General features: G+C 42.7%; 1 protein-coding gene across 7 annotated transcripts in view; it reads right to left on the reverse strand.

The window, feature by feature from the left end:
- ston2 (stonin 2) overlaps positions 1 to 23978 on the reverse strand; it is a 115819-nt gene that overhangs the window by 9690 nt on the left and 82151 nt on the right. For 5 of the 7 annotated variants that reach the window (XM_078234387.1, XM_078234388.1, XM_078234389.1 and 2 more), the window contains one exon: positions 4875 to 7160. In XM_078234387.1, the coding sequence (XP_078090513.1) occupies positions 4875 to 7160 (2286 nt within the window). Of the gene's footprint in view, positions 1 to 4874; positions 7161 to 11521; positions 11610 to 15135; positions 15755 to 23978 lie in introns of those variants that run through there. The other 2 variants (XM_078234394.1, XM_078234393.1) reach the window with 2 other exon arrangements.

The raw sequence follows: 23978 nt of genomic DNA on the forward strand, positions 1-23978 counted from the left end.
AAACCTCTCAAGGCACTTGGCAGGACAGCTATAAAAAATTAATATCAAGCTGCATAGAAATACTGGCGCAAAAGCTTGACCAAAGACATAGGTTTTAAGGAGCATCTTAGAGGTAAAAAGAGGTAAAGAAGTGGAGAGGTTAAGGAAGGGAATTCCAGAATTTAGGGCATGACAGCTTACTGAACAGCCAATGGAGGTATGATTAAAATCAGAGATATTCAAGAGACTAGAAACAGAGGAGAAAACATATCTGGGAGAGGTACAGACCTGGACAAGATTACACAGAGAGAGCCAGGCAACAGAGTGATTTGAAAACAAGGATGAGAATTTTAAAATTTTGCCATTGCTTAACCAGAAGCCGATGTAAGGAGGTGAACTCAGAGTGATAGCTGAATGGGACTTGGTATGATATGGGCAGAGTTATGAATGACAATGTTTACGGAAGTTATGGGAAACTGGATACGTTTATTTGAATAGTTAAGTCTAAACATAGAAACATAGAAAAAATACAGCACAAACAGGCCCTTTGGCCCACAAGTTGTGCCGAACACATCCCTACCTTCTAGACCTACCTATAACCCTCCATCCTATTAAGCTCCATGTACTCATCCAGGAGTCTCTTAAAAGACCCTATTGAGTTTGCCTCCACCACCACTGACGGCAGCCAATTCCACTCGCCCACCACCCTCTGTGTGAAAAACTTACCCCTAACATCTCCCCTGTCCCTACCCCCCAGCACCTTAAACCTGTGTCCTCTCGTAGCAGACATTTCCACCCTGGGAAAAAGCCTCTGAGAGTCCACCCGATCTATGCCTCTCAACATCTTATACACCTCTATTAGGTCTCCTCTCATCCTTCGTCTCTCCAAGGAGAAAAGACCGAGCTCCCTCAGCCTATCCTCATAAGGCATGCCACTCAATCCAGGCAACATCCTTGTAAATCTCCTCTCCACCCTTTCAATCTTTTCCACATCCTTCCTATAGTGAGGCGACCAGAACTGAGCACAGTACTCCAAGTGGGGTCTGACCAGGGTCTTATATAGCTGCATCATTATCCCCGGACTCCTAAACTCAATCCCTCGATTGATAAAGGCCAGCACACCATACGCCTTCTTAACCACCTCCTCCACCTGCGGGGCCGATTTTAGAGTCCTATGGACCCGGACCCCAAGGTCCTTCTGATCCTCTACAGTACTAAGAGTCTTTCCCTTTATATTGTACTCCTTCATCCCATTTGACCTACCAAAATGGACCACGACGCATTTATCTGGGTTGAAGTCCATCTGCCACTTGTCCGCCCAGTCTTGCATCCTATGTCCCTCTGTAACTTCTGACATCCCTCCAGACTATCCACAACCCCACCAACCTTTGTGTCGTCGGCAAACTTACCAACCCATCCCTCCGCTTCCTCATCCAGGTCATTTATGAAAATGACAAACAGCAAGGGTCCCAGAACAGATCCCTGGGGCACACCACTGGTGACCGACCTCCATTTAGAAAAAGACCCATCTATACCCACTCTCTGTCTCCTTTGGGCAAGCCAGTTCTGGATCCACCGGGCAGCAGCCCCTTGGATCCCATGCCCTCTCACTTTTTCTAGAAGCCTTGCATGGGGGACCTTATCGAACGCCTTGCTAAAATCCATATAAATCACATCTCCCGCCTTCCCTTCGTCAATGTGTTTAGTCACATTTTCGAAGAACTCCACCAGGCTCGTAAGGCACGATCTGCCCTTGACAAAGCCATGCTGAGTATTCTTGAGCATACTAAACCTCTCTAAATGCTCATATATTCTGTCCCTCAGGACCTTCTCCATCAGTTTACCAACCACTGAGGTTAGACATAAGAACATAAGAAATAGGAGCAGGAGTAGGCCATCTAGCCCCTCGAGCCTGCCCCGCCATTCAATAAGATCATGGCTGATCTGACGTGGATCAGTACCACTTACCCGCCTGATCCCCATAACCCTTAATTCCCTTACCGATCAGGAATCCATCCATCCGCGCTTTAAACATATTCAGCGAGGTAGCCTCCACCACCTCAGTGGGCAGAGAATTCCAGAGATTCACCACCCTCTGGGAGAAGAAGTTCCTCCTCAACTCTGTCTTAAACCGACCCCCCTTTATTTTGAGGCTGTGTCCTCTAGTTTTAACTTCCTTACTAAGTGGAAAGAATCTCTCCGCCTCCACCCTATCCAGCCCCCGCATTATCTTATAAGTCTCCATAAGATCCCCCCTCATCCTTCTAAACTCCAACGAGTACAAACCCAATCTCCTCAGCCTCTCCTCATAATCCAAACCCCTCATCTCCGGTATCAACCTGGTGAACCTTCTCTGCACTCCCTCCAATGCCAATATATCCTTCCTCATATAAGGGGACCAATACTGCACACAGTATTCCAGCTGCGGCCTCACCAATGCCCTGTACAGGTGCATCAAGACATCCCTGCTTTTATATTCTATCCCCCTCGCAATATAGGCCAACATCCCATTTGCCTTCTTGATCACCTGTTGTACCTGCAGACTGGGCTTTTGCGTCTCATGCACAAGGACCCCCAGGTCCCTTTGCACGGTAGCATGTTTTAATTTGTTTCCATTGAGATAGTAATCCCATTTGTTATTATTTCCTCCAAAGTGTATAACCTCGCATTTCTCAACGTTATACTCCATTTGCCATATCCTCGCCCACTCACTCAGCCTGTCCAAATCTCTCTGCAGATCTTCTCCGTCCTCCACACGATTCACTTTTCCTCTCCGTCCTCCACACGATTCACTTTTCCTCACCGGTCGGTAATTACCTGGGCTATCCCTATTCCCCTTCTTGAAAATAGGAACCACATCCGCAATCCTCCAATCCTCCGGCACCTCTCCCGTCTCCATCGACGACGCAAAGATCATCGCCAGAGTCTCTGCAATCTCCTCCCTCGCCTCCCACAGTAATCTGGGGTACATCCCATCCGGACCCGGCGATTTATCTATCTTGATGCCATTCAAAGATTCCAGCACAACCTCTTTCTTAAAGTCCACATACTCAATCCTTTCAGTCCACCGCACGCCCGCAGTACATCCACCCAGGTCCCTCTCCTCTGTGAAAACCGAGGCAAAATACTCATTGAGCACCTCTGCCATTTCTACTGGTTCCGTACAGACTTTCCCGCCTTCACCTTTTATAGGCCCTATTCCGTCACGTCTCATCCTTTTACTCTTCACATATTTATAGAACGCCTTATGGTTCTCCGTAATCCTACCTGCCAGGGCCTTCTCGTGACCCCTTCTGGCTCTCCTAATTTCCTTCTTTAGTCCCTTCCTACAAGCCGTATACTCTTCTAAATCCCTATCTTCACCAAGCTCTCTGAGCCTTTTGTACGCTTTCCTTTTCTTCTCGACTAGGTCCCGCAAAGCTTTCGTGCACCACGGTTCCTTTAACCGACCAACACCTCCCTGTCTGCTCGGAACGTTGTCCTGTAGAACTCTAGACAGACATTCCTTGAAAAACTGCCACCTCTCTTCAGTACATTTCCCCGAGAATACCTCCTTCCAATTTACTCCTCTAATTTACTCCAATTTACTCCTCTAAAGATCTCAAAGACATGGATAAGGGTTTTCGCAGATGAGCTGAGGCATGGGCAGAGTCAGGCAATGTTATGGAGGTAGAGATGTGTGATCTTAGTGATGGCAGGGATAATTTAAAAGGGGGTGAAGAGTGAGGCCTGTGGGTGCTTGCGCACAAATCGTTGGAAGTGGCAAGACAGGCTAATAAAGCAATCATAATGCATGAGATCCTGGGATTTATAAGCAGGCATATACGGTACAAAACCAGAAAGTTATGCTGAACATATATAAAAACATTAATTCTTCTTCAGCTGGATATTGCATCATTTTAGGAATAAGATGGGGCTGTGGAGAGAGCTCAAGAAAAGAGTTACTGGACTGGTTCTAGGGATGAGGGATTACAATTATGTGGTCAGAACACAGAGTCTGGGGCTGTCTTCTTTAGATCAGAGAAGTCAAAAGAAGACTAGATATAAAATCATGAAGGATTTAGATAGACTAAATAAAGTGAATCTGTTTCCGACAGCAGAAGGGTCAATAACTAGAAGGCACAGATTTAAGATACTTGGTAGAATATAAGAGGACAAACCTGTTAATGCAATGGGTGGATGGGAAATCACTGTTTGACAGGGTGGCAAATACAGGTTCAATAGCAGTCTTCCAAAAGCATTTGAGTAAATAGAGAGAGAAAATTGCAGAGATATAGAGCCTAGCTGTACTGTTCCCTAAAAGAACAAGCACACATCCGATGGGCAGAACAGCCTCCTTTTGTGCTACATTATTCTATGATTCTATGATGAAAGAACTTTGCCCTTAATGTTATATATTCCCAACACGCATAATTAGATCATTTCGATACTTTAACAACTCTCTTTAGCATACATTAAAACAATTTGCATAGGTATTTCCCTTTTAGCTATACAGCACTGATCATTTATAGTTTTGCATCAGATCTCTGATACAAATGTGAAATGAAATGTTTCAGTTTCATTCAGACTACAAGAATGGAATACAATAATTTTGCAATAGGGGCTATATTTCCATTACCTTGCAAAATTTTGAATTCCCAGTAATCAAATGAATGGAAGAAAATATTTTTTTTACTACTATGTATTAACATATCAATGATGGTTATGACTTCTTTTAATGCACAGCTTGTCAGCCAATTTCATGGACTTTAACTTGTCTGGAGACAGAATTCCATTTTTCATTGTAGTACAGTCATAATCTAACACCATACTTTAGTGAAAAGCAATAGATTGGTTAGTGCAAAACATTAGAGTAAACACTCTCTTACACACAGAACAATCTGACTGGCACTCACCTGAATTTTTATCTGGGAGCCTGTTGATTCTCCATACAATAGCCTTAAAGGCATGTTCATATTTGGCACTTCCCAATGTTACTCTCATTACAGGCTCCGAGCCAGACACACTTGTACTACCAAAGCTGGCACTCCTATTCACTCTGGCTTTCAGAGATTTCTCTCGCAAGACACCTTCTCGTCGAAAGTTCTTCACCCAATCCGTCGGCACTGGATACCGAATCATCACATTTTCACAAGGTATTGCCGCAAATTGATCCTGATTGGTCACAAACCCTGAAGACATCACCAACCAAGACTGAAGTTCCACTTCAGCACCTTTAACAGTAGCTAAGGTTTTAAGGGAGAAAGGAAGTGTCTTTTCACCAAAGGTAGTCCTGAAACGCATTAATTCAAACTTATGACCATCTAATGGTAAAAACTTAATTAATCTGGAATCTTTGAATTCATCAACAGCCACACATTTGTGGAATTGACAGTCACTCATTTTAATCCACTTAGTTGTGGTTGTGGGAATAATGTCATGCCTTGACACCACTTCATTTCCCTTCATCTGAACATCATTGAAGCCTATCCTGCAATCTGGCATCCCAGACACAAAAGCCAAAACACTGACATGAGTGACCACAGAGTGCTGGATCAGCTTGTTTTCTCCTTTGGCCACAAGACCTCTAAATTCGTCCTGTACTTCCACTGTTATCTCTTCTTCAAAGTAATTGGCACAAATGTCTCTGGCACTTGGTAACTTCATTAGTATATCCTGAACTGTAGTCACAAAACTTACATAATCTTCATAACTTGTGGTGCCCAGTTTCATCACCTGCACCCTTACTGGTGCTTGTACTACTGTTAGCATGGGATGGTATTTCCGTTTTTCCTTGTACAATACTTGATCTATTCTTATAGTGTGTATTTTCCCATTTTCATCAAAGTTCTGAAGTTTGAGTTCAGACAACTCATGGGAGGGCAGAAGTTGGACTTCCCGGAAAGGTTTTTCAAGACCCTTTTCATAAAATAGTTGTAAACATGCATTATCTAGCATTTTGACATATATAGGTCCCCAGTGTCTTGATGACATAATGTTCTTCTTCTCAGGTATTCTCAGCATCATTGGCCAGCCATCTTTAAGCTGCAGGTGATTAAATGTGCAGCCGTCTGTCTCTGGAGATTGCAAGGGATCATCGGGTAAGGTAGGGCTGTCAAGTTGATCTGGATCCAAGACCTGGATTTGCTTAAGTTGAGTTAGAGCTTCAAGATGAGGGTTGTAGTTCATTGAATCATCTGTAAATGTGGGATTTAAAGTATTACCAAACATAACAGAATTCCTTTGTCCATTGATGTGAGAACTGGAAAACGAAATGTCCGGAGAAAGACCAAGTGACATTATAGAATCTCTTTGACTATTGATTTTTACATCAGCAGCAGGAAATTGAGAGATCATATCTGCAGAATTCATGAAAACAGAATTCCTCTGATTACTGGTTTTTAGATTAGAAAATTGGGAAATCAGATCCTCAGTATTACTGAATATAATAGATTCCCTTTGATTGCTGATTTTTACATCTGAAAATGAGGACATTGGATTTGGTGAATTAATGAAAACAGAATCCCTCTGATCATTAATGTTTACAGCAGGAAAAGGAGGGGCCAGATCTGTAGAATTTCTGAACACAACTGAATTCCTCTGATCATTTAGGTTTCCACCAAAACATGGGGACATCGGATCAGGAGAATGACTGGATGACATAAGAGAATCCCTTTGACAATCGAGATGCGCATCAGAAAATGAAGGGTCAGATACATTTTGCTGTTGAAAGATCTGAGATGGCTTTGCCGATGAATTCACCAAGGCAGACTTCTCATTTTGGTCAAAGAAGGCGCGAAATGGATTGATTGGTGATGGCTGGACATCACGCAGAGCTTCATCCAAGAAAGGGTTAGTAGTGCGGACTGGTGAAAAGGGGTTTATTGTAGGGCTAGTTAATGCAAACACATCATCCTTCTCTTCAGCAGAAAAATCCACCAAATTATTTTTTGATGCTGTTTTTTCAATGCCAGTTTGAGGCCCATGGAAAGTCTTGTTCGTTTCAGTTTTACAATTATGAGAAACTCCCTGTTTTAAAGGAGGGGATTGTAATGGTGAAACAAGATCCGGATCATCATCAAATGTCACCCAGGTTGAAAAGCGTGCTGTTGACATTCTGCACCCATTCAGCTGCATGTTATCTGGATGTCTGTTCATTGTTTCCATGCTAGTTCCATTGTGATGATATAAAGAACCAGTATCTGAAGAGAAAGAAACAAATATTGAAAAGGTTAGAAACTGAATGTTAAAATATGGGAATAAAAAAATGCTGGAAATGGATCACGTCTGCAAGCCATTCATACTTAAGAGTAAAAGATGTTCAAATGCTTCATGTAATTATTCATCAGATCAGTAAACAAGTTGCACAAATCTCCTATTCATGTGACAGATCAGCCTCCACAACATTAATGGAAGATTGATAGAACACTTTTCAGTAAATGCCTACTCTACAACCCGTTACCCATTCCCTCCTCCACCCTCTGCACTATGAACCCATCGTGAAAAAAATAGTTGAAATGGCTCACTAAAAAATACAGTGTGATCCAATGTGTAGGAGAGGCTGAAATAGTGTTAAAGCAAAAGAATTGTGCGAGCAACATATGTAACTTTAATTACAATTACACAAGCTGTGAAGAAAAACAATGCTCCGAGAAGTCCTGGAGAGGATTTTACAGATAACTTGGGTACAATCAGAATCATAGAAAGCTTATGGCACAGAAGGAGGCCACTTGGTCCATCATGCCTGTGCCACCCGGAGAAATTAGCCACCCAGCCGAATCCCACTTTCCAGCATTTGGTCTTTAGCCCTGCAGGTTAAGGTATCTCAGGTGCACATCCAAGTACCTTTTAAATGAGATGAGGTTTTCTATCTTACCATCCTTTCAGGTAGTGAGTTCCAGCTCCCCCCTACAAGCCTCTAGGTGAAAATAATTACTTTTCCCTCTAATCTAATAATTTAGACATAAAGCAATAGCCAACGCCTGAGGGCAGCACGGTGGCACAATGGTTAGCACTGCTGCCTCACAGTGCCAGGGATGTGGGTTCAATTCTGGCCTCGGATCACTGTCTATGTGGAGTTTGCATGTTTTCCCCGTGTCTGTGTGAGTTTCCTCAGGATGCTCAGGTTTCCTCCCGCAATCGAAAGATGTACGGGTTAGGTTGATTGGCCATGCAAAATTGCCCCTTGTCAGGGGGACTAGCAGGGTAAATGCATGGGGTTACGGAGATAGTGTCTCGGTGGGCTTGTTGTCAGTGCAAGCTCAATGGGCCAAATGGCCTTTTTCTGCACTGCATGGATAGTATGGATTCTGTCCAGACATAAGCTAATCAATAACCTTCTGAAATAATTGAGGGGGGGGGTCATGAGACTAGAATTACCATTTTTGAATTTCTTTATTACAACAGCCAATCTGTTGAGAAGTGTAGAAAAAACCTGCAAGTTGAGTACTAATGCCACTTTTCTCCGCCTTCTCTTTCTCGCTCAAGATCAAGACCCCATCTCTATTATAGTTTGAAATCAAGCAGAGAGAGACAGAGAATTCCCACTGAAAGGAACATCAGGTGCAATATCATAATTTTTTGGGAAAAGCAGATTACGTTTAGAAAAAAAGGCTGTCTCCTGAAATTGCAGTTTACATCAGCTTCATCTCCAATGAAATTTCATTGTTAAAATTCTACTTCAGCCATGGAAGCCAGCGAAGGACTCAGTGAATTCTCTATTTTTGCCTTTTATTCTTGAGTTTTAATTTGGCTAAAAAATAACCTCTTGCTTTATAACTTGTTATTCTGCATGTGCATGTGTGTGTCTGTGTGAGTGTTGCAACGGTTGGGACATGGGTATCTTTTAAAATATCTTTATATCTTTACCTGGTTGGGTTTTTAACTCTAAATTTGCAGAAGTCTATCAGATTGGTTTCTTTGCAGGTAATTGGCTAAGCACAGACATTGAATTAATACCTTCATACATTAATCCAATTAAATTAAATTCATTAATTCATTAAATAAAATAAAATAAAACCCTGTTACAATCAATCGAGGAGTTTACAGAAAGAGTAAGTCATGATATGTGTCCACACTGAACATTATACTTTTTTGACCCCTCACTTCTCAGAGTTGAAATCCATTTGATATCTTCCTGCAATTTACAGCCATCATCCTATCAGCCACCTGGCTAATTTCTGTGTCATCTGCAAATTTCTTGATCATTCCCTCTACATTTATGTCCAAATTATTAATATGTACCACAAAAAGCAGGGGACCTGTTTCCAGTCTAATTTTGCTAAATCACTTCACAGCTTGGTGAAATTGGCCTTATTATAGTTTAGAAAATTAACTACTGTTCTATCTTTGTCCTTTTCTATAATCAAGTTAAAACTAACTGAATTATCATCACCAAAATACTCCTCCACTGGCACTCCTTCCAGCTGCGAGCTTCATTACCTAAAACTAAGTTCAGAACCGTTCTCTCTATTGTTGTACCTGCTAGATACTGGAACAAAAGGTTCTCCTGAATGCACCTCAAGAATTATGCTCTGCCAATTCCTTTCATTCTAAAACTATCTCTGTTAATATTGGGGCATTTAAAACCACCTACTGTTACTGCAATTCTTTTTGCAATCCCAATTCATTCAGAGATACTTCAACAGAAATATGGTTAAGATACTTCAAGGGATAATTTGGGTGAAAAGGTTAAAATGCAAGATTTTATTACACAATCAGTTGCAGGACTACTACTGATGGAATTTGGAATCTTGGCAATGTATCAGGCTATGTGAGCAGGAATTAAGAGAAAAAGGACTCTGGGTTAAAGAAAGTAAGTAATTGCATTTTTACAGCACCTTTCACAACTTCAGCATGTCCTAAAGCACACTGAAACTAATGAAGTGCTCTTGAAATGTAATTGCTGTTGTATATAAGGAAAGCGACAGCGAATTTGCACACAGCAAGCTCCCACAAATAAAGAGAATTATAATCCGATGTTGATCGAGAGCAAAATCTTGGTCAAAATGTCATCCATATTATTTATTTCCATATTTAGTTTCCCAATGGCAAAGGCGGCTAGTCTTTCATTGATTAAAAACTCAGAAGCTTGCTGTCAGGAGATGCTATTATTCCTTAGCACAGCTTGCCAATTTACTGTTTTTTTTCTCCCTTGATAACTCTTAAACATTATCTGCAATTGAGCATGACTCAGGGCCAAAGCTATCACTCACTGGTTATGAGTGAAACATTACTGCAGTCCTGAAAAGACTAAAAAGTGTGGCACATTTATTTAAACCACATAATTTAGAATTTAATTTAAAAATCAGAAACAAAAACAAACATGCTCCTTCAGAGATTTTAAGCTGATAAATCTTGATTTAGCACAACATATCTTTACAGTATTTGAATACACACCACTTAAAAACATGCTGGGAACAGTACAGTTTGTTAATTTTACACTGTGTTCCTAAACTTGAATGTTAGTTCACTGTTAACTATGCGACTTGCACCTGAATGAACATTGTCCAATGATTACAAGCTAATTATTTTCCTTTGACATTTGGAACCTGTGAATGTGGAAAAAAATGCATAAAATGAACTTGAGTCTTAGTGAAATGAAGAGAACACTGTTGCAGTCAACTTTATTTAGCAAACAGATAATATGTTTTAGCAAATATAGTGTTTAAACCAAGACCTGTTAATGGTGTGCACAGAAGCGTTTCACAGAACATTCAAATTGCTCCCAGATTTGGACTGAAAGTTCTTTACTCTCATGTGACATAAATGGAAGTTGCCTCCAGACAACCCAAATTTGGATGGACAAAATCTATATGCTTGTATTGTTGCCCATTTTCACAATTTAAATAGATATAAGCAAAAGTTTCACATTATTACATTTTAATGAAACCCTGTTAAAAATTGCTGTAAATAAATGGTTTGTTCTCTATTCAAGTATGCAGTATTAGGTTGCTTAGCCACCTGCGTCTCACCCAACTATTGACCTGCACTAAAAGTAATATCATAAATGAAAAAAGCTCCTTTCTACAATTACATTGCACTTGTGAGGTTTATGCTGTTCGGGAAGTTGTTCCCTTCATAAATGAAAAACCCACAACTATTCTAATAGATTGAACAGCTCATTTGCTTTGGTTATAAAAATCTCATGTCAAATCATTAACAAAGGCTATTGAAACCATAAATATGTATCCATGAGTTCTTGAGGTTTTGATATTTTATTTAAGTTATGGTTAAAGTGTGTTAGCTTTTATTAACAGGGGGTTGGAGTTTAAGAGCCGTGGGGTTATGCTGCAACTGTACAGGACCTTGGTGAGACCACATTTGGAATATTGTGTGCAGTTCTGGTCACCTCACTATAAGAAGGATGTGGAAGCGCTGGAAAGAGTGCAGAGGAGATTTACCAGGATGCTGCCTGGTTTGGAGGGTAATCAGCAGAAAATGGAACTTTAAACATTTTGCTGCTCAGAAGGACCTAGGTTTAATTATAAACAATGCACTGAACTTTAGTTACTATCCCAGTTTCACATGTTGTGTGTCGCACCATGCTATGATTAATGTGTACCTCTCAGCAAATCCACATCCTCTTCTATTGCATAAAAGGGAAATAGGCAATACCAAGGCTCCCAAACGCAATCATGGATTTGGAATATCTACAAGAACACACAAGTTGAATTATATTTCACAATAAAAGTTACAGTAGCTGCTGACTTTTAGTTCATATTTATTTTTCATTATGATGTGCCTTTAAGTTATTACTGAAACAGTAGCTCAACACATTTGATGTGCAAATTCATGCATCTATACATAACTCTGGTGCACGTTTTCCATTGTAAATGTTCTGATTTCTCTCTCTTTTCTTTAGTTTCTATCAAGTCTGTCCATGTGTCTTTTATTAACAGTATACAAGATCAGCCTATGGCAACTTGTCCTTGCCCTTACATTTATTTTTGGAAGAAATGCAACACACGTGCTTGGTTTCTTGTCATGAAGGCACAGTTGAAACTGTGAACTCACTTTGTGGTATATTGTGCGGCGAGTGCTTATTCAAACACTAACAAACTGCATTCAAAGGTGCTATTTAGTACAAATTGTGTTTAAAAGCATCAGACATGTCACATCTAACTAACAAAAACATATTACAGGATATTTATTATCAGTTTTTAAACAATGCAAATAGTTGCATGTGGACTTGGAGATTTAACAATGAAAAATTCTGTAATCTATTCAATAAGCACCAACTTCATGATCATTTACCAGTCCACATTTATATTAATATGTTTAAATTTTACTGCAGTTATTAATATTACTATGTTTTTAACAGGATGTTTTAATTTGTTGTATTTTGTTTTTAATCTTTGCTATTTTCACTTGATTTAATTTGCTCAAAACATTAAAAGTGTTCTAGTCATGGAAACATATTAGAACATAGAACAGTACAGCACAGAACAGGCCCTTTGGCCCACGATGTTGTGCCAAGCTTTATCTGAAACCAAGATCAAGCTATCCCACTCCCTATCATCCTGGTGTGCTCCATGTGCCTATCCAATAACTGCTTAAATGTTCCTAAAGTGTCTGACTCCACTATCACTGCAGGCAGTCCATTCCACACCCCAACCACTCTCTGCGTAAAGAACCTACCTCTGATATCCTTCCTATATCTCCCACCACGAACCCTATAGTTATGCCCCCTTGTAATAGCTCCATATACCCGAGAAAATAGTCTTTGAACATTCACTCTATCTATCCCCTTCATCATTTTATAAACCTATATATTCATTGAAATTTCATGGACTTTTGCTGAACTAGCATTCCAGGATAAAAGGTCTCGCAGAGTGATTAATGAAAACAAGTCAGCAGTAGAAGTAGCTACTTGCAGCCAGATTACACTTTCATCACCTACGCATCTAGCATGTATGAGCATGTTGTACCGTAGGCTTAGATTTTTGATTGCAATTCTTTACTTGCTATTGTTGCCTGATCTTATAGAGGAAAAGATGTTGATTAAGTTAAGGGATAAAAGTCAAGAGCCAAGGCCTGACCTCTCAGCAGTATTGAAATATTTCATTTATAAAGGCTAGCTAGGATGGAGAATGCAATGCACCTTGTAATTATGGTTTCAATGTTATAAATTTACATAGAATATTAGCTGTGAAACCATACTAACCACTTGGCTTTCCTATGAAATTTTCTTCCATCCAGTGCCAGCAACTGGATCTCTGTCCCTTCCGCTTGCAAAAGTTCAAAGTAAAGTGAATGATCACTTGCTGAACCAGGTCACAGGACATGCTTTAAGCCACGGGAAGGCTTTCAGCTTGTCCTTTAGTATCCCTGTACAAACGCTCAGCATTTCAGTGGCCCTAGCAATCACTGTGAAATATGTCATCATTACAGTAGCCGCAAACTATGTTAGAATACAAATTAATGAACAAGCAAAAATCAAAAGCTGTTATACCCTGTAGCATTACTTCATACCTAGCAGTCCAACTTTTGATATAACAACAATACACCTTCATGCTCAAGTATTCAATGACAAAAATTTATCAGGCTCAGCGAAGTCAACTGAAAAGTGAGGAATGAGGAGGAGTAATTTTGTTCATTAATTTTTGACTTTCTTTCCTCTTATGAAAGCTTTACAATCTCTTTTTAACTCATCAGATAATCGTAGAACAAAACAGTGTAGGAGGTGGCCATTCGACCCATCATGTGTCGAGCCCGAAGTCTCACAAACATCTACTTGATCTGTCTCATCCAAGCTCCTTCCGATTGATCAAAGCCCAAACTATATTCTTATGGTAAAATACATTAATCAGATCCCCTCAATCCTAATTAGCATTTTTGCAAAAGTGTGAGAAAACCTTTGTGAAATAACTGCTAACCCCATCAAATTGTTTCCCTTTTCATCTTTGCTAATGGATAGGCATCTATTGTGGTCACATTTCTTGCTCCCTATTTTATTTTACATCACCTTTAGATTAAAATTCTTGCTTAGTTCTGTATTTTAGTAAAATGTCTTTGCCAGTAGCCATTTATCTGCCAATGATCAGCGAAAGTTATACATCGCATACCCAAAGTATTCCCCACTTTGTCATTTACAGGTAGCATGACAACAGAGACTTTGTGGCATTCCTTGTGGCAAAATTAATTCTAGAAATATCTTTTCCCAGACAGCTGAAGCACGTCTCATAGGAGTAGCATTGAAAGCGGTCATTGAAATGTCCTGCCCTCTGAACTGAAAATAACAGCATAAATCCACTGAGATCACTGGAGATGGTTGGGGAAGAGCTACAGCAATATCAAAAAGTGAAAATGCACAATAATATCATTCCTTTATAAACATTTTTAAACTGAATAATCATAAAGCACAGCTGTTGTTACAATCAGCAGAAAATGGGCACTAAGGTCATAATAATATTGTTTCAGTTACAGAAGTTGACGGCAGACATATCTGCATTGAAGTCATAAATGGATGAGAGTTTTTCAGCTGTTTCTAACAAGCTGTAAGAACAGAGCAAAAAAAATGAAGCTGAACCTGTTGCTAAGCACTGATAGCAATACAAATCAGCAACTCAATTGTTCTAGATCAAGCTGCAGTCTTTTAAACATTCCAGCTGGCTAATACATCAACCTCATGAATACACAAGGCTCAGATTTGTAAAAAGCACCGAATTCATTAAAACTCCTACAGAAGCCCACAAACATTCATTTGTCTATTCTTCAAAGCACAAAACCCAATTTGTATCCAAACTGAAGCAATCCGTAAATAAGTAAAAAAATCTTTTATATTCTACAAATGCCTTAAACAACTCAAATGCTTGCTTCTTACACTATTCTTACAACATGCACAAACACGTTCATTTTTACTTCAATTTGTTAAAAATTGAAACAGGTAATAAACAGATTTAATTATTTTTAATTTTAAAACCGCAAAGCATAGCACAACATCTAGGACACAGGAACTTTACTTGACTACCAACAAAAATGCACAAAAGGTCAAAATAACACCCACTTTTCTCATGCTAACACAAGGTCTTAAATTAAAATGCCAATATCAGGTTACTACTCCGTACAAATTTAAAGACCTAACATTCCCTCGATCAAAATTTTTTATACAGGGAACAAAGAAATACTCATTTCGGGTTTGGAAGTCCTTTGGGAGAAAGTGTTGGAACTACTTACTCAGCACTCAAAGTTAGGCTCCGTTTTGATAAGTTTGTAGTTTAGTTCCCAGCAGATCCTTCTCTGACACTATCGTTTCTCATGTCATGTGATGAATTATGCACACTGCATGCATGAAAAGAACTTGCATCTGCCTGTCTGCCTGGGACAGGCTGGCATTTAACTGCTCAGGTCAAAAAGATTTAAAGACGACACATGACGTGACACACCCACAGCATAGAAAAAAGCTTTTCAAGGTAACAGAGCTTAATTTTTGCAAGATCTCAGTCTATTTATTCCTATGTTAAGACGGTACAACAGCTTTAAACAAAAAGCTTTTGCAGATTTAGTCACTTCATGCTAGTGGTGGTGCACTAAATTAAATAATTTTTTAACTTCAATTTTATTTATGATGTGCAAATCCTTCACAAATCTTCATTTGTGCAATGACGCAGCAGTATTTACTTAGTCAATCCTGCCCTCACAAAAGCAGTATGCCCATGTTCAACAAATTAACAAGGAAAGCAGATACAGACACATGTTAAAAAATTGCACTCCAAATGAAAAGGAATCACAGGGTCATGCAGATGGGTCAAAGAAATGGGATTAGCTGAGCGGCTCTTTGCAGACAGCTGGCAGGGGCATGATGGGACAAACAGCCTCTGTTATGGCTTTCGACATATAAATGAACAAATTAAGAGTCAGAGTGAGCCACTCGGCCCTTCAAGCCAGCTCTGCCATTCAATAAGATCATGGCTGATTTAACCTGCCACCTACCCCCAATAACCTTTCACCCCCTTGCTTATCATGAATCTATTTACATTCAAAGACTCTTGGCTAGCGGATAGGAAACAGAGGGTGGTGGTTGATAGTAAATATTCATCATGGAGTGCGGTTACAAGTGGTGTACCTCAGGGATCTGTTTTGGGGCCACTGCTGTTTGTAATATTTATTAATGATCTGGATGAGGGTATAGTTGGGTGGATTAGCAAATTTGCTGATGACACCAAAGTCGGTGGTGTGGTAGACAGTGAGGAAGGGTGTCGTAGTTTGCAGGAAGACTTAGACAGGTTGCAAAGTTGGGCCGAGAGGTGGCGGATGGAGTTTAATGCGGAGAAGTGTGAGGTAATTCACTTTGGTAGGAATAACAGATGTGTTGAGTATAGGGCTAACGGGAGGACTTTGAATAGTGTGGAGGAGCAGAGGGATCTAGGTGTATGTGTGCATAGATCCCTGAAAGTTGGGAATCAAGTAGATAAGGTTGTTAAGAAGGCATATGGTGTCTTGGCGTTTATTGGTAGGGGGATTGAATTTAGGAGTCGTAGCGTTATGTTGCAACTGTACACAACTCTGGTGCGGCCGCACTTGGAGTACTGTGTGCAGTTCTGGTCCCCACATTACAGGAAGGATGTGGAGGCTTTGGAGAGGGTGCAGAGGAGGTTTACCAGGATGTTGCCTGGTATGGAGGGGAGATCCTATGAGGAGAGGCTGAGGGATTTGGGATTGTTTTCGCTGGAAAGGCGGCGGCTAAGAGGGGATCTTATTGAAACATATAAGATGATTAGAGGTTTAGATAGGGTGGATAGTGATAGCCTTTTTCCTCTGATGGAGAAATCCAGCACGAGGGGGCATGGCTTTAAATTGAGGGGGGGTAGTTATAGAACCGATGTCAGGGGTAGGTTCTTTACCCAGAGGGTGGTGAGGGATTGGAATGCCCTGCCAGCATCAGTAGTAAATGTGCCTAGTTTGGGGGCGTTTAAGAGATCCGTAGATAGGTTCATGGACGAAAAGAAATTGGTTTAGGTTGGAGGGTCACAGTTTTTTTTTTTTAACTGGTCGGTGCAACATCGTGGGCCGAAGGGCCTGTTCTGCGCTGTAATGTTCTATGTTCTATGTTCTATGTTTCCAATGCCTTTTGAGAAGGGAATTCCAGAGGCTCACGACCCTCTGAAAAAACATTTCTCCTCATCTCGGTCTCAAATGGGTGACCCCTTATTTTTAAAGGGAGTTCTAGATTCTCCCACAAGAGGAAATATCTTCTCTACATCCACCCTGTCAAGACCCTCTCAGGATCTTAAGTAGCCTCTTACTCTTCTAAACTCCAGCGGATACAAGCCTAGTCTGTCCAACCTTCCCTCATAAGACAACCTGTCCATTCCTAGTATTAGTTTTGTAAACCTTCTCTGAACTGCTTCAAATGCATTTACATCCTTCCTTAAACAAGGAAACTAATACTGTGCACATCCTTCCATCTATAAAATATAGTGGACAAGAAACAAACAAATCTGTTTCTGATGTGGAGTTGTCAAGAGCTAGGAGCTAATGAAGTGAATTTATATTCAGGGTGTTATACTTTGTGATTCTGTGATTTAGTGCTGCAATGTAGTCAGATGGGCCGGGATCTTCCAGTCCCACCAAAGATGACCTCCCCCCCCCCCCCCCCCCCCCCCCGGTGCAGCCAGCGAGCAACGTAAAAGGCTACTGACTTTGGCGGGACTTCTAGAGGCCAATGGCGAGTCATCTTTGTCACTGGAAATCTCAGCCGACTCGATGAAGCTCCAACATTTTATTTAAAGTGTGGTGGTTTCAAACTTAGGGGAACCGGAAGACATGACTTCTGTGCTGTAACCATTCTATGATTCTGTCCACCCTCAATGTTGGAAAAAGACAATCACTGTTAAAAATTACATTTGACAGACTGACAAACAGTCTGCCTGGTTCGTCCACCAAGTAGAAATTCAGTCAGGAATCAGAGTGGGGACCAAGTGTTGCAGTAGAGTCAGAAGAGATTCAACTCAGTCAGTCACAGTGTCACAAAGTTCAGTGAGACCAACTGACAACTAGGGAGACTGAGAATCTTCAGCAAATGGTTCAATGGGAGCATTTGGTGGAGTATAGGGAGATACATGCGGTTGGTCTAGGTAGGATGAGGTGATCGGCGCAGGCTTAGTAAGCCGAAGGGCCTGTTCCTATGCTTTACTTTTTTGTTCTTTGGCACACAAGCAAAAAAATTACATTTTCTTATACTTAGGGTTTTAAAGTACAAGCCGAGGGGGTCAGTTTGTTGACTGGACAGTTGCTTACGATACAGAGCAACACCAAAAGGGGAGTTTCAATTCCCGTACTGGCTTAAGTTATTCATGAAGGCGCATCTTCTCAACCTTACCTGAGGTGTGGTGATCCTCAGGTTAAATCACCACCAGTCAGCTCTGCCCTTTGATGTCTATGCTCATCTGGAACTATGGCGACTTTACGTATTTTTTTACAAGCAGAAAATTCTAACTTTGGACGGAATTAAAATGGCTTGCTTGAGATCAAGTCTCCCAGCCATAAACCACTCACATCGACATACTGGATCTATTAATCATCATCTAATGTCAAGCAGGGATCATAATTCAATTTTCAGCACTGCTGGACCTTGAACCAGGTAATACCGAAGTTCTGTGCATTAGCGATGGATAGGAAAGCAGTTTCTAATTAGTATTATGGCAGCTAAGAATGCACCCACCCACTAGGTATATGACAGGCCTCACGGCTGGAAAGGAGCCAAATGGGTTGGGTCCCTATGCACAAATTACACAATAGGAAGAAAGCACAAACTCCTCTCCTCATTGTTCACATGAAGGGCAATGTGTTAAGTATAGAAAGTATTCCTTTCATACATATATGCTGCCTCCAAAGTATTAAGGATCCTTCATTGCACAGCACCGTAAAGGGCTGAATGTAAAAACAGGTCTGCTTAAACACACAATGTTTCAAAGGGATCAACTTAGCCAAAGAAAAAACTGTTGCTCCAAATATATTAATCGGAACACTGGACTCAAGAGCAGGAATAGGACATTTAGCCTATTGAGTCTCCACCGCCATTCAATAAGATCATGACTAATCTGGTTGTGAGCCAAATCCACTTTGCCTTCTGCACCCCCCCCAAAAAACCCTTGGTTCCCCCCTCTGTCCCCCATGACTCTCGCCCCCCCCCCCCTCGGTCCCCCATGACACTTGCACCCCCGTTCCCATGACTCTCGCCCTCTCCCTGTCCCCCACGACTCTCGCCCCCCCCCGTCTCTCAACCCCCGTCCCCCACGGCTCTGGCCCCCGCTCCGTCCCCCACGACTCTGGCCCCTCCCCTCCGTCCCCCAAGACTCTCGCCCCCCACGACTCTCGCCCCCTCCCTTCCGTCCCCCACGACTCTCGCCCCCTCCCTTCCGTCCCCCACGACTCTCGCCCCCTCCCTTCCGTCCCCCACGACTCTCGCCCCCTCCCTTCCGTCCCCCACGACTCTCGCCCCCTCCCTTCCGTCCCCCACGACTCTCGCCCCCTCCCTTCCGTCCCCCACGACTCTCGCCCCCTCCCTTCCGCCCCCACGACTCTCACTCCCCCTTCGTCCCCCACGACTCTCGCCCTCCCTTCGTCCCCCACGACTCTCACCCTCCCTTCGTCCGCCCTTTGTCCCCCATGACACTCGCCCGCCCTTCGTCCCCCATGACTCTCGCCCCTCCTTCGTCCCCACGACTCTAGCCCCCCCCTCGTCCCCCACGACTCTAGCCCCCCCCTCGTCCCCCACGACCCTCCCCCCCCTTCGTCCCCCACGACTCTTGCCCCCCCCATTGTCCCCCACGACTCTCGCCCCCCCTTCGTCCCCCATGACTCTCGCCCCCCCTTCGTCCCCCACGACTCTCGCCCCCCCCTTTGTCCCCCACAACTCTCGACCCCCCGACTCTCACCCCCCCCTTCGTCCCCCACGACTCTCGCCCCCCCCCATCCCCCACGACTCTCACCCCCCCATCCCCCACGACTCTCACCCCCCCTCCACGTCCCCCACGACTCTCCTCCCCCCCCCGCCCCATCCCCACGACTCGCCACCCCCCGGTCCCCCACGACTCTCCCCCCCGCCCCATCCTCCACGACTCTCGGCAGCCCCCCCCCCTCCATCCCCCACGACTCCCCCCCCCCCCCCCGCCTGCCCCTCCATCCCCACGACTCACCACCCCACCCGGCCCCCACGACTCTTGGGGCCCCACTCCCATCCCCCACGACTCTCGGCTCTCCCCCCATCCCCCACGATTCTCGGCTCTCCCCCCATCCCCCACGATTCTCGGCCCCCCCTGTCCCTCATGACACTCGGCCCTCTTGTCCATCAAAAATCAGTCCAACTCTGCCATGAATAAATTCAATGAACTAGCCTCTACTGCTTTCTGGGGAAGAAGGTTCCACATATTAACTGCCCTTGGAGAGAAAAATATTTCTCATCTCCATCTTAAATGGTGGACCCATTATTCTTGAACTGTATCTCCTGGTTCTAAAGGGTAAAACCTGGACTGGATTCACTGGTATAAGTGAAGCAGAAGCTCCATTCAAAAGAGTCCTTTGGAAAACGTGGAGTGGAGTTTGAAATGCAACCTGTATTACAAGAGAAGGTTTTAAAGCATGTTTTTGGGAGTGGAGTTTGGAAACTCTCATATGACAATCAGTTAGGGATTCTGAGCAGAAATCCACAGACACCAACTTGGGTTCAGAGAGGAGTGTGTATTTACTTACAGCCAATCTGTGTTGTTCAAGGAACTCAAACCCCGTTAATAAACGCTCTATGGAGCGTTGTTATGAATAAACAATCTATGGAGCTTGTTCAAGGAACAAATACTGCGTATCCTTGATAGGTATGTCCCTGTCAGGCAGGGAGGAAATGGCCGAGTGAGGGAACCATGGTTCACAAAAGAGGTTGAATGTCTTGTCAAGAGGAAAAAGGAAGCATATGTAAGGATGAGAAAACAAGGTTCAGTTGGGTCGCTTGAGGGTTACAAGGTAGCAAGGAATGAGCTAAAAAAAGGGCTTAGGAGAGCTAGGAAGGGGCATGAGAAGTCCTAGGTGGGTTGGATCAAGGAAAACCCCAAGGCTTTTTACTCTTATGTGAGAAACAAAAGAATGACCAGAGTGAGGTTAGGGCCGGTCAAGGACAGTAGTGGGAACTTGTGCATGGAGTCAGAAGAGATAGGAGAGACGGTGAATGAATACTTTTCTTCAGTGTTCACCAAAGAGAGGGGCCATGTTTTTGAGGATGAGAGTGTGATACAGGCTGATAGGCTGGAGGAGGTAGATGTTCTGAGGGAAGATGTACTGGCAATTTTGAAAAACCTGAGGGTTGATAAGTCCCCTGGGCCAGATGGGATATATCCTAGGATTCTTTGGGAGGCAAGGGATGAGATTGTAGAGCCTTTGGCTTTGATCTTTGGGTCCTCACTGTCCACGGGGATAATGCCAGAGGACTGGAGAGTGGCGAATGTTGTTCGTCTGTTCAAGAAAGGAAATAGGAATGACCCTGGTAATTATAGGCCGGTTAGTCTTACTTCGGTGGTCGGTAAGTTAATGGAAAAGGTCCTGAGGGATAGGATTTATGACCATTTGGAAAGATGCACCTTAATCCGGGATAGTCAACACGGATTCGTGAAGGGTAAGTCTTGCCTCACAAATTTGATTGAATTCTTTGAGGAGGTAACTAAGTGTGTAGATGAAGATAGAGCAGTTGATGTCATATACATGGATTTTAGTAAGGCATTTGATAAGGTTCCCCATAGTCGGCTCATGAAGAAAGTAAGGAGGTGTGGGATAGAGGGAAATTTGGCCGATTGGATAAGTAACTGGCTATCTCTAGTGTTGTGAGACTTCTTACTATCTCATAGAAGACAGAGGGTGGTGGTGGATGGAAAATTTTCAGACTGGAGACCAGTTACCAGCGGTGTACCACAGGGATCAGTGCTGGGTCCTCTGCTATTTGTGATTTTTATCAATGACTTGGAGGAGGGGGCTGAAGGGTGCATCAGTAAATTTGCTGATGACACCAAGATTGTTGGAGTAGTGGATGAGGTGGAGGGCTGTTGTAGGCTGCAAAGAGACACTGATAGGATGCAGAACTGGGCCGAAAAAATGGCAGATGGAGTTTAACCCTGATAAGTGCGAGGTGATTCATTTTGGTAGGACAAATTTGAATGCGGATTACAGGGTCAACGGCAGGGTTCTGAGGAATGTGGAGGAACAGAGAGATCTCGGGGTTCATATCCACAGAACTCTGAAGGTTGCCACTCAAGAGGATAGAGCCGTGAAGAAGGCCTATAGTGTGTTAGTGTTTATTAACAGGGGGTTTGAGTTTAAGAGCCGAGGGGTAATGCTGCAACTGTACAGGACCTTGGTGAGACCACATTTGGAATATTGTGTGCAGTTCTGGTCACCTCACTATAAGAAGGATGTGGAAACATTGGAAAGAGTGCAAAGGAGATTTACCAGGATGCTGCCTGGTTTGGAGGGTAGGTCTTATGAGGAAAGGTTGAGGGAGCCAGGGCTTTTCTCTTTAGAGCGGAGGGGGATGAGAGGCGACTTAACAGAGGTTTATAAGATGATGAGGGGGATAGATAGAGTGGACGTTTAGAGACTATTTCCTCGGGTGGATGTAGCTGTTACCAGGGGGCATAACTATAAGGTTCATGGTGGGAGATATAGGAAGGATGTCCGAGGTAGGTTCTTTACACAGAGAGTGGTTGGGGTGTGGAATGGACTGCCTGCTGTGATAGTGGAGTTGGAAACTTTAGGAACTTTCAAGCGGTTATTGGATAGGCACATGGAGCACATCAGAATGATAGGGAGTGGGATAGCTTGATCTTGGTTTCGGACAAAGCTCGGCACAACATCGTGGGCCGAAGGGCCTGTACTGTGCTGTACTGTTCTATGTGGTTTAAAAAGGGACTGTTAATGAGACCATTGGAGAGTCAAATATGTTGTGTTATCCTAATTAATCTTAAAACCTGCGTGTATTCGTTAAGCCAAAGGGAGAGTAAAGGAGTTTAATTTAACAAATTTAACAAACATGCAAAAGTTGGAGTGTATGTTTTGTTATTAAAAGTTATTAGCGGTCCTGTTCCTCCACGTCTGATTAAAAAAAGTAAAAGTTACGGTGTTTTGAACCAGGGTTCAGTTCTGGGATCTTCCTTTCCAGCTATAACATCAACTGGGATTGTAACAATTAGGCAAGCCCCTCATCCCAAGAATGATTCCAATGAACTTTCTCTGAACTGCTTCTAAAGCAATTATATATTTTTTCAAATAAGGAGACCAAAACTTTACACAGTATTTCAGATGTGGTCTTACCAAGTAAACAGGAGTTGAGCCAACTTTCTTCCAAATTCTATGGTACACAGTAACCATGGGGCAGGAAATGGAAAGCTGAAACAGTTTTAAGCAGATGAAATGGGGAGGGTCAGGGAAAAGAACAAATGGGTAGGTCTATACATGGAAGACAGGAGAAAACAAGTGATAGAAGAGTTAGTCACACGGGGCCAAAGGATGAACCCTCTTGCCATTTTGGAAAAGCAGGGGATGTGGCGAGAACAGAAGTGTAGGAAACGGAACGGAGACAGTCAAGGACAGTGTCAACCACAGTGCGAGAAATCCTTGATTCAAAAAGACAGACATAACAGAAGCGCTGATATGAAAGGCAGCATTATCAAAACAGATATAACAGGGACGGAGATAATGGGAGGATGGAAGAGTCCTTACAGGAAGCAGGGTGTGAGGAAGTGTAGCTGCGGGGGTGAGTTAGTGAGTTTATAGCGAATAATGGTGAATATTAGTTGATAGCATATGTCCTGAAATGGAGACAAAACCATTTGTGGGGAGGTGATGGCCGAGTGGTATTATTGCTAGACTATTAATCCCGAAACTCAGCTAATGTTCTGGGGACCCAGGTTCAAATCCTGCCATAGCAGATGGTGAAATTTGAATTTAATTTTTTTAAAATCTGGAATTAAGAATCGATTGATGACCATGAAACCACTGTCAGAAAACCCATCTGGTTCTCTAATGTCCTTTAAGGAAAT

Source organism: Mustelus asterias, chromosome 18 (assembly GCF_964213995.1).
Source record: "Mustelus asterias chromosome 18, sMusAst1.hap1.1, whole genome shotgun sequence".
Taxonomy (NCBI): Eukaryota; Metazoa; Chordata; class Chondrichthyes; order Carcharhiniformes; family Triakidae; genus Mustelus; species Mustelus asterias.